We start from the raw sequence: 9736 nt of genomic DNA on the forward strand, positions 1-9736 counted from the left end.
TTCAATTTGAAAAAGCAAAACATTAAAATTCATTTTTTTAAAAAAAATTGAAATAATAATAATAATTAATAATAATAATTTATTAGATTTGCATGCCGCCCCTCTCCGAGAACTCGGAGCGGCTCACAACAACAATATATCATGTACAAATCTAATGTTAAAAACAATTTAAAACCCTTATTATAAAAAGAAAACAATCACACAACCTAACAAATCATACATAAACCATAATAGCTAGGGGTATGTCAGTTTCCCCATGCCTGGCGACAAAGGTGGGTCTTCAGAAGCTTTCGAAAGGCAAGGAAATAATTTTTACAGTTCAAATGTGCAGAAGCAATGTCTCACCTGTAGTCATCAATTGCCACTAGAAAACGCACTATATCATGGTGGCCTTTCAGCACAAGAAGCTCCGTATATGGATTTTGAGCTTGTTCTTCACCAATAGTCTGTACAGTTTTCTAGAAAAATAAAACTGAGCATCATACAATTATAGTCTTATTATTTCTCGATCAATAGATTATGCCCATTTTCTATTTCTCTTGGCTCCATCCTAAGTACTGGTTTAATATACAATATTTGTACTTTCAGGCCCCCTTAAAAGCCAGACTATAAGCAGATATATTTACCATATTGAGTAATATATTGTATATATGGGAACAATTCTTCTTAAATTTTAGTTAACATTTATTGTATAAGTATCCTATTAGTTGAAGCATAGCTGCGTATTTTCCAAATTTAAATTCCCAATCAGACATTGTCAGAATTGTATTTTTCCTTCCAATATTGAGTTTATGTTTGCTGCTCTAATCATGTATCTCTTTAAATTACCTTTCTTGGTTTTTTGCCTGAAATTTACTACTAGGAAAAATTGTGATTTCATTTCAAATCACAATTTTCTGCATTATACCATGCATGTCTTTCCAATATTTTTGAGTTCTTTCTTCTGTTTTGTGACATTTCTAACATTTATTACAGTCTGATTTGATTTAGTTATTATTGATGGAATTGTATACCAACTATATAACATTTTAAACATCTATACCAGTGGTTCTCAACCTGGGGGTCGGGACCCCTTTGGGGGTCGAACAACCGTTTCACAGAGGTTGCCTAAGACAAATTTCCCATGGTGTTAAGAATTAAAGCTTCTATTCTGGCGACTTGGAACATATTTTTACAATCCGACCAATCAGGCGTTTACAGTGGGGGTGTCCCTCTGACCTTCCTGCCAATCATCTTGAAGCTCTTCTGGGAGAATTGGCACTAGACTTATGTTTGGGGGTCACCACAACATGAGGAAGTGTATTAAGGAGTTGCGGCATTAGAAAGGTTGAGAATCACTGATCTATAGCATAGGGACTGGTATCTGAGACACTGCTTGTCTTCATTTGTTTATCAGATTATTTCAGTCTGGTCTGTCTCTATGATTTTATTGGTTTTTCTTTCCTTTTTTGCTAGCTTTGTATATGACAACCACAGTCGACCGGAGGTAGGCATTTAATAAATTTAAATAAATACATTTCGTATCAAATTTTCTTAATGTTATAACTTGGTGTTTGAATAATGAAAGTAGCTGAACGTTATGAACAAACTATAACAGTGATGCCAAACCTATGGTACAGGTGGCACATGGAGCCATATCTGCTGGCACGTGAGTCGTTGCCCTGGCTCAGCTCCAATGTGCATGTGTGTGCCAACCAGTTGATTTTTAGCTTGCACAGAAGCTCTGTGAGGGTGTTTTTGGCTTCCAGAAAGCCTCCAGGAGCATGGGGCAGAGTGTTTTTACCCTCCCCCAGCTCCAGGGAAGCCTTTGGAGCCTGCGGGAGCGAAACACGAGCCGACTGGGCCCACCAGAAGTTGGGAAACAGGCCATTTCCATCCTCCAGAGAGCCTATGGGGGGACAGGGGAAGCTGTTTTCTCCTTCCCCAGGCATTGAATTATGGGTGTGGGCACTCACGCATGCGTGATAGCCCGCGCGCACACTCTTTCGGCACCAAGGAAAAAAAGCTTCGCCAACACTGGACTAGAAAGTACCCTTTGTAATTCTGAATGGTCATGGTTGTTAAACGACCAGTCATATGTCAAGGACTACTTTGTATGTCCAAAATTAGCACAGCTGATAGTCAGCTAGGAAAGGAAGTAGGCATAATGAAGTAGAGAAGGTGGATCTTGGGGAAGGTGAAACACGAGCCTACTGGGCCCACCAGAAGTTGGGAAACAGGCCATTTCTGGCCTCCAGAGGGCCCCCAGGGGGCAGGGGGAGCTGTTTTTGCCCTCCCCAGGCATTGAATTATGGATGTGGGCACTCGTGCATGTGCAATAACATGCACACACTCTCTTTTGGCACCCAAGGGAAAAAAGGTTCACCATCACTGGTCTTTAGAGTATACATTGCTGTCTGTAACAAAAAGGGGAATTACATTTAAACTGGGAGAGATTGCTGGTTCGGTGTCAAATGAATCACTTAAAGGTTTCTCCTATTTTTGTCAACGGAGGGTTTTGCATGACTCTCCTATTCCTATTGTGAGAGGGAGGCACTACCATTCTATATGTCAGAGATGGCAAACCTATGGCACATGTCCCACAGATGGCACATAGAGTCATATTTGCCGGCACGTGACCCGCTGCCCTAGCTCAGCTACAGCACACATGTGCGTGCCGGCCAGCTAATTTTTGACTCATGCAGAGGCTCTTGCAGGGCGTTTCCGGCCTCCAGAGGACCTCCGGGGGGGGGGAGGTATTTTTGCCCTCCCCAAGATCCAAGGAAGCCTCTGGAGCCTGGGGAGAGCAAAATACAGGCCTACCGGGCCCATTAGAAGTTAGGAAAAGGGGGAGCAGGGGAGCAGGAAGGGTTAGTACATGCATGCATGGGGGGCAGGACAGCACGTGTGGGGGTCACACGTACAGGCACAGGGGAATTAAATTATGGATATAGGCAGTGAAGGGCTACCAAATTTTTTACTACCGCACTGTGGGCATGGCTTATACAGGACACCCTGCATTATATTTCAACATCTTTCAGTGCAAATTGGGCGCTCTGGGTGGAGATCCATTTTTGTTATCCCACTGCGTTCCCCCCTCCCTCAATCCGGGCAGCAGCCCACCACTGGATATAGGCACTCGTGCATGCGCAATAGAGTACACACATGCGCTTTTGGCACCCAAGAGAAAAAAGGTTCGCCATCACTGCTATATGTTCTAAAGCCATGTTATGTACTTCCAGATCCTGCGGGCTGTGAAGCCAATCACTGGCAGCGCTATATTATTGTTTAGACAATTTGGGAACCAGGGTGAACTTGACAAAAACAGTTGGCAATGTCTTCCTCTGCTGTAATCTAAGTGGACAGGAAAGCTAGTAAACCAAGTGCTGAAGTCTTCTAAGGCAGCTATTAAACTCATATACAGTGGTACTTCTACTTAAGAACTTTATTTGTTCTGTGAGCAGGTTCTTAAGTAGAAGTTCTTAAGTAGAAGCAATTTTTCCCATAGGAATCAATGTAAAAGCAAATAATGCATGCAAACCCGTTAGGAAAGAAATAAAAGCTTGGAATTTGGTGGAAGAGGAGGAGAGTCGCTCCCAAAGGAAGGTGAGGTGAGGGGAATAAAAAAAATCAAAAACTTTAAGGCTTAAAAAAGAGGGACTCTGAGGCAGCGAGGAGGAGCACACGCCTCCAATGCACCTGACACAAGGCTGCCTCCCATACACTGGCTGCTTCTGCTGCTACCTGCTGCCTCTTCCTTCCCATGCTGAAGGGCTCCCCTCTCCTCTCGCTTGCTCACTTTGTAGCCGGTGCCTTTCCTTCGCTGTGGTGACTCCTCGGCTGTCCAGAGCAAAGGGAGCGTTTCTTTTCTCTGGACGCTGGCAGAGGTTTATTCCCTGTCCAAGCGCCCAGAGAAAGGAAAAGGCTTCATTCGCTCTGGACTGCCAAAGCCTCCTTAAGCGCCACCAAAAGGCTCCCCTGGCAGCCCGGATGGCCAGGATTAAAGGGGGAATGGCAGGAAACTGGCCGGGCCTTTGTGCTGCTCACAAATTTCCTGGGAGATTGTTCCCGGCTCGGCTTCTTAAGTAGAAAATGGTTCTTAAGTAGAGGCAACACCCGGTTCTTATCTAGAAAAGTTCTTACATAGAGGCGTTCTTAAGTAGAGGTAGCACTGTATTATTTCCACTGAAAAAGGAGTGCATTTAGTTTATGAAGCTGAATCTCATCCATTTCCCATTTTAAATCTATTCTAACAGCCAAGTGGTTAGAGTGCAGCAACTGCAGGCTACTTCAGCTAACTGCTAGCTGTAGTTCAGCAGTTCAAATCTCACCACCGGCTCAAAATTGACTCAGCCTTCCATCCTACAGAGGTGGATAAAATGGGGACCCAGATTGTTGGGGCAAGATGCTGACTCTGCAAACAGCATAGAGAGGGCTGTAAAAGCGCTATGAAATAGTATATAAGTTTAAATGCTAATCTAATGCTTCTTCTCTCAATTCTCCCTCACTTTCAACCATTTCTTTCCATGTTTCTTCCATCGTTTGCTTTGGGTTTTTAAAAAAAATATTCCTTTTTTTTAAAAGAGGAAGAAAGAATAGCTGCGCAGTTCAGTTTCATATTCACTAAGACAAAACGCAAAGGTGGAGCAAGAACTCGGTCTGAAAAAGAAGAAGGGATTGTTCCACTTTGAGAAAACCAGTTGCAGGGATCACAGCTACTTCAGCGAACTGCTACCTGTAGTTCAGCAGTTCGAATCTCACTACCTGCTCAAGGTTGACTTAGCCTTCCATCTTTCTGTGGTGGATAAAATAAGGAGCCAGATTGTTGGGGGGCAATAGGCTGATTCTGTAAACCATTTAGTTATGGCTGTAAAACCCACTATGAAGCGGTATGTAAGTCTAAATGCTATTGCTAATTCTACTTGGTACTAATATGTGAAGGTACTAATATGTGCAATTATCCATGTGCTCTTTCCATATGATCTAGGAGGCTAATAATGCAGGATTCTAACTGTAACCCAGGGTTTCCCAACCTTGGCAACTTGAAGATATCTGGACTTCATCTCCCAGAATTCCCCAGCCAGCATTCACTGGCTGGGGAATTCTGGGAACTGAAGTCCAAGTAGCTTCAAGTTGCCAAGGCTGGGAAACACTGCTCTCTAACCAAGAAGGAAGTCAGTGTAAAAGGCGCCTAACTGCTATTGCAGTGTATAATAATAATAATAATAATAATAATAATAATAATAATAATTATATATATATATATATATATATATATATGTAGATTGTTCTGAGTTCGGGTTTTGCCCTGTGTAATATTTTGCATGTTTATGCGACGTTTCGGTGAAATCACATTCACCATCATCAGGCTGAAGTTTCCAAGCTTCGTGCTGTTGTAAAATGGAATGTTTGCAACTGTCATTTCTTCCTAGTATATAGTGCGGGGGTGGAGATTTGGTTTGAATGTAGCAAATAGATTGGGTGATTATGTTTCAGTGATCTGATTGGTTGGTGTAATCATAATTATTAGAAGGATTGACATGGTGATTTTTATGAAGTGTTTTTTGTTTAAGGCTGGTTTCCAAATTTCAAAATTCCAAATTCATAATTATTAGAAGGATTGACATGGTGATTTTTATGAAGTGTTTTTTGTTTAAGGCTGGTTTCCAAATTTCAAAATTCCAAAATCATAATTATTAGAAGGATTGACATGGTGATTTTTATGAAGTGTTTTTTTTGTTTAAGGCTGGTTTCCAAATTTCTGGTAGGCGGGACGTGTCATCTCTTTTATTTATGCAAAGGGGTCTCCTCTCAATTTCTATGGCTTCTAGAGCAATTCTTCTATATAAATTCTCTGTTTTGTGAAGTAATTTAGTTTTTTCAAAGTCAATTTCGTGACCTGTTTTTTTAATGTGCTGGACAAGGGAGGAAGTCTTTTCTTCTTTTTTAACTGCATTCACATGTTCTGCAAGGCGTGCACTTACTATTCGGTTGGTTTGTCCAATGTATGTGGCTGCACATGTTTTGCAAGGGATTTCATAGATTCCTTGGTATTCCAATTGGATTTATCTTTGGGGCTCCTTAGGATATTAGATATTTTTTGGTTGGTGCAAAATGAAGTTTTGATGTTATGTTTGTGCAGAATTTATATATATATATATAATTTATTAGATTTGTATGCCGCTCCTCTCCGAAGACTATTGCTAATGCTATTGCTATTCTGTAGTGACCAAGGGGGTCGGTCTTGCGCAACGTGGAGCTCTCTTTAAAAAAAAAGCAACCAGCTTCCCTAATTCCCAGCAATATGGGAACTCTGGGAATTACGAAGGGCTTGGAGAAAACTACCACCTGCCAAGGCTCAAGGCTGCGTGACTGCCCTACGCATAGAGAAAAAAAGGTTCCCGACATTGCTCGGATTTCCTCAAGGTAGAGGCAACGCTGCGACCGCCGGACATCAATGAAATAAACAAAAACGCGCCGCCTCCCCTTCCGTCGCCGAGCCGCCCCTCTGACTTATCAACGCTCCTCGCGACCCACGGCGGGCTTTTACCTCAGCCAGCCCTTGCGGCTCGCGGCCCCCTCCTATCAGCCACCGCAGCATTGCGAGAGGGAGGAGTCCCGCCGCCTGCTGTGACGACCTCCGCCGTCTCCGGTTGAAATGCCGGTAGTTGTCAAGGCGCAGCTGACGTCCCTGGTCTTAACGCGGAAGGTTTGTCCCTCGCCTCTCGCCGTACTTGCGAGGGGGCGGGGCCAGGAGGGGGCAGTCGGCGAGGGAGACGCCGGTCCTGGAATGGAGTGGCTGTTGGCGGGAGGCGATTCAGAAGATGCCTCCGCGGCTAATCGGTCCATGAGATAGAAACGCTGGGGGGGGGGCGGTGTTCCCCCTCCTAAACTCCTGCAGCTTTCCTGGATGCTAAACCGATTAAAGTAGATCAGACTAGATGCTACCCTAGATCCATGTAGATCCAACTTTGCTAAACTGGATCCGGCTAAACTAGATCCGTCTGGTTGCTAAACCGGATCCGGCTAAACTGGATCCGACTAGATGCTAAACTAGATCCGATTGTTTGCCAAACTAGATCCGACTGAACTGGATCCGACTAGATGCTAAACTAGATCAAGTAGATGCTAAATTAGATCCTTCTGGTTGCTAAACTAGATCTGACTAAACTGGATCTGACTAGATGTTAAACCAAATCCGACTGGTTGCCCAACTAGATCCCATTGAACTGGATCCGACTAGATGCTAAACTAGATCCGATTGGTTGCCAAACTAGATCCGACTGAACTGGATCTGACTAGATGCTAAACTAGATCAAGTAGATGCTAAATTAGATCCTTCTGGTTGCTAAACTAGATCTGACTAAACTGGATCTGACTAGATGTTAAACCAAATCCGACTGATTGCCCAACTAGATCCGACTGAACTGGATCCGACTAGATGCTAAACTAGATCCGATTGGTTGCCAAACTAGATCCGACTAAATGTTAAACTAGATCCGACTTGTTGCTAATCTAGATCCAACAAAAGGGCAACCATTTGACCAGGGTGTTATAAGTCTACTGCCTTGAGCGAGAGGTTGGACTAGGAGACCTCTAAGGTCCCTTCCAGCCTTACAATTCTATGTTATATGGTATATATCAGGTGCCAAACTGGCAGCCTATCAATCTTAATATATGAGCCAGGAGGTCTTTGCCAACCTGGTGCTCTCCCGATATGTAGGCTTTCAATTCCCTCGATTCCCAGCCAGCATGACCTGAACTGGTTAGGAATGGAGGGATCTGAAGCTGAAATACCCACAAGTTATAGGAGTTTAGATGCTTTTATAAGCGCAATCTCAGTTTTCAGCAGTTGCATGACAGGAGCCACTATTCTCCTTGCCTATAAATGGGAATACCATCTGTTTCCAAAATACCATTTGGTATTTTTTGGTGTTTTGAAGCACTCTGATTTTCCAGATTTTGAGCTCCAGTTTAAACTAAGATGGGAAAGAGTCAGGTTGGAGTGATCCAGCACAAAATTTGAAGAAGCACCTACTGTAATGCCATCTCTGCCTTTCTTAAACAGGTAGCCATTCTAATTTCAGTCTCCACTTTTTAAAATAAAGAAGATAAAAGTTATATAATAACATTAAATAATATTATATTGGTTGTTACAGAACAGGACACATATTGAATAAAGAATAGCCCTTGATTATTCTGAAAAGTCTGATAGGATCATGGATTGTCCAGTTTAAGAATTAATATATCCTCACCCTGTGCCACTAATCATTAAAACCCCCAACACTTTAGGGTTGTCCTCAGATAGGTTAACCTGATTCATAGGGTGGAGTGCGGTTCTTTGAAGGGTTCTGGCTTTGCACAGCTAATTGATGCAGTAATAACTATATTTTTTCCAGGCACCGTTCAAATGTCAGAAAGTGTCAGAGGTTACCTTTCCTTCTTGCACTTAAGCAGATTGTGAAAAAAACATTATTTTACAATTAACTTTCTGCTCCACATAATTAGTTCAGGAGTCTTCCCTCAAGCATGCATATTTTTATTTAATCTTTAATTGAATATCACTGTATTGTAATATTCTGTTTTTACAATGATTTTAAAGCTCTTTTTATAATTGTATATTGTGCAGGGTATAAGATTGAGCTGTTAACAAATACAGCAGGTAACGGAATTAATAAATCTATGGAAACTGTTCTGGCTCTCTATCATAGATAGCTAAATACCTACCGGTAATTATCTTAAGTAATTATCATGGAGAAAGATCACCCTGACAATGGAAACAGAATATCCTCTCTGAACATTTCACAAAACATTTTATATTACTTGCATAACAAATAAATATTGTGAGGTTTATTGACTAGTATTAAATTATTTAGTGCTCCTTAACAGTTTTCAGATATAAACCAGGAAAAGTTGGTGATATCGCACCAAAAATTATAGAAGGCCTACCCAGCAGAAATCGTACAGGATAATGATTCTGTCCATTTTATTGAAACAAGAGAATTCCATGTCTATTATTTTAACTCTTGCTCACTTTGTAGGAAGAAGTACGTATTACAAACAAAACATCATATTTATGTATTTATTAAATGTATTTAATATTTAATAAATGTATTTAAATGTATTTATTTATTTATTTAATATATTTAATTAAAATATATTTATTAAATGTATTTAATAAACATTTATTAGGTTTTCCAAAAAACAGCTGCTTTAGTGTAGTGGCTCAGATGCTGAACTAAATACAGTATGATCTTGAGGCAGTCATTCTTAGCTTAATTCACCTCACTGGATTGTTGTGGGGAAAATAGGAGGAGTGACCATTATGCATGCTGCCACAAGTTATAAAAATAAAGGTTGGGATAACACATAATAATTATTGTTCTAATCAATCAAAAGGCCAGAAAGAATGGTGTTACTGTACTACCTAAGTTTGTGGTTTGGTTTTACCTGGAATGCATTTACACAGCAATTTTTTCAAAATCCAGTGCTTTTTTTTCCTTCTCCAAGTACTAATAGCCTAAGTTCTATTAAAACCTGGCTCTTCCATCAGGCCTGGGGCCGTTAAGTGGTCACTCTGATACTGCCATGAAGGATTGAGAGTATGTATAATATGAAGGGGTATTAATGTACACTGCTCAAAAAAATAAAGGGAACACTTAAACAACACAATATAACTCCAAGTAAATCAAACTTCTGTGAAATCAAACTATCCACTTAGGTAGCAACACTGATTGACAATCAATTTCACATGTGG

At 41.3% G+C, this 9736-nt stretch overlaps 1 protein-coding gene across 3 annotated transcripts in view; it reads right to left on the bottom strand.

Moving 5' to 3' along the window:
- The window catches only part of WDR41 (WD repeat domain 41), a 44460-nt gene extending 37754 nt beyond the window's left edge, over nucleotides 1-6706 (bottom strand). For 2 of the 3 annotated variants that reach the window (XM_070743218.1, XM_070743215.1), the window contains exons 1-2: nucleotides 6530-6706; nucleotides 346-458 (exon numbers count right to left, since the gene is read on the bottom strand). In XM_070743218.1, coding sequence (XP_070599319.1) covers nucleotides 346-458; nucleotides 6530-6580 — 164 coding nt within the window. In that variant the 5' untranslated portion in view covers nucleotides 6581-6706. The remainder of the gene's footprint in view (nucleotides 1-345; nucleotides 459-6529) is intronic. The other variant, XM_070743217.1, reaches the window with a different exon arrangement.
- Between the last annotated feature and the right edge of the window lie 3030 nt (nucleotides 6707-9736).

The sequence above is a fragment of the Erythrolamprus reginae genome, chromosome 2 (assembly GCF_031021105.1).
Source record: "Erythrolamprus reginae isolate rEryReg1 chromosome 2, rEryReg1.hap1, whole genome shotgun sequence".
Classification (NCBI taxonomy): Eukaryota; Metazoa; Chordata; class Lepidosauria; order Squamata; family Dipsadidae; genus Erythrolamprus; species Erythrolamprus reginae.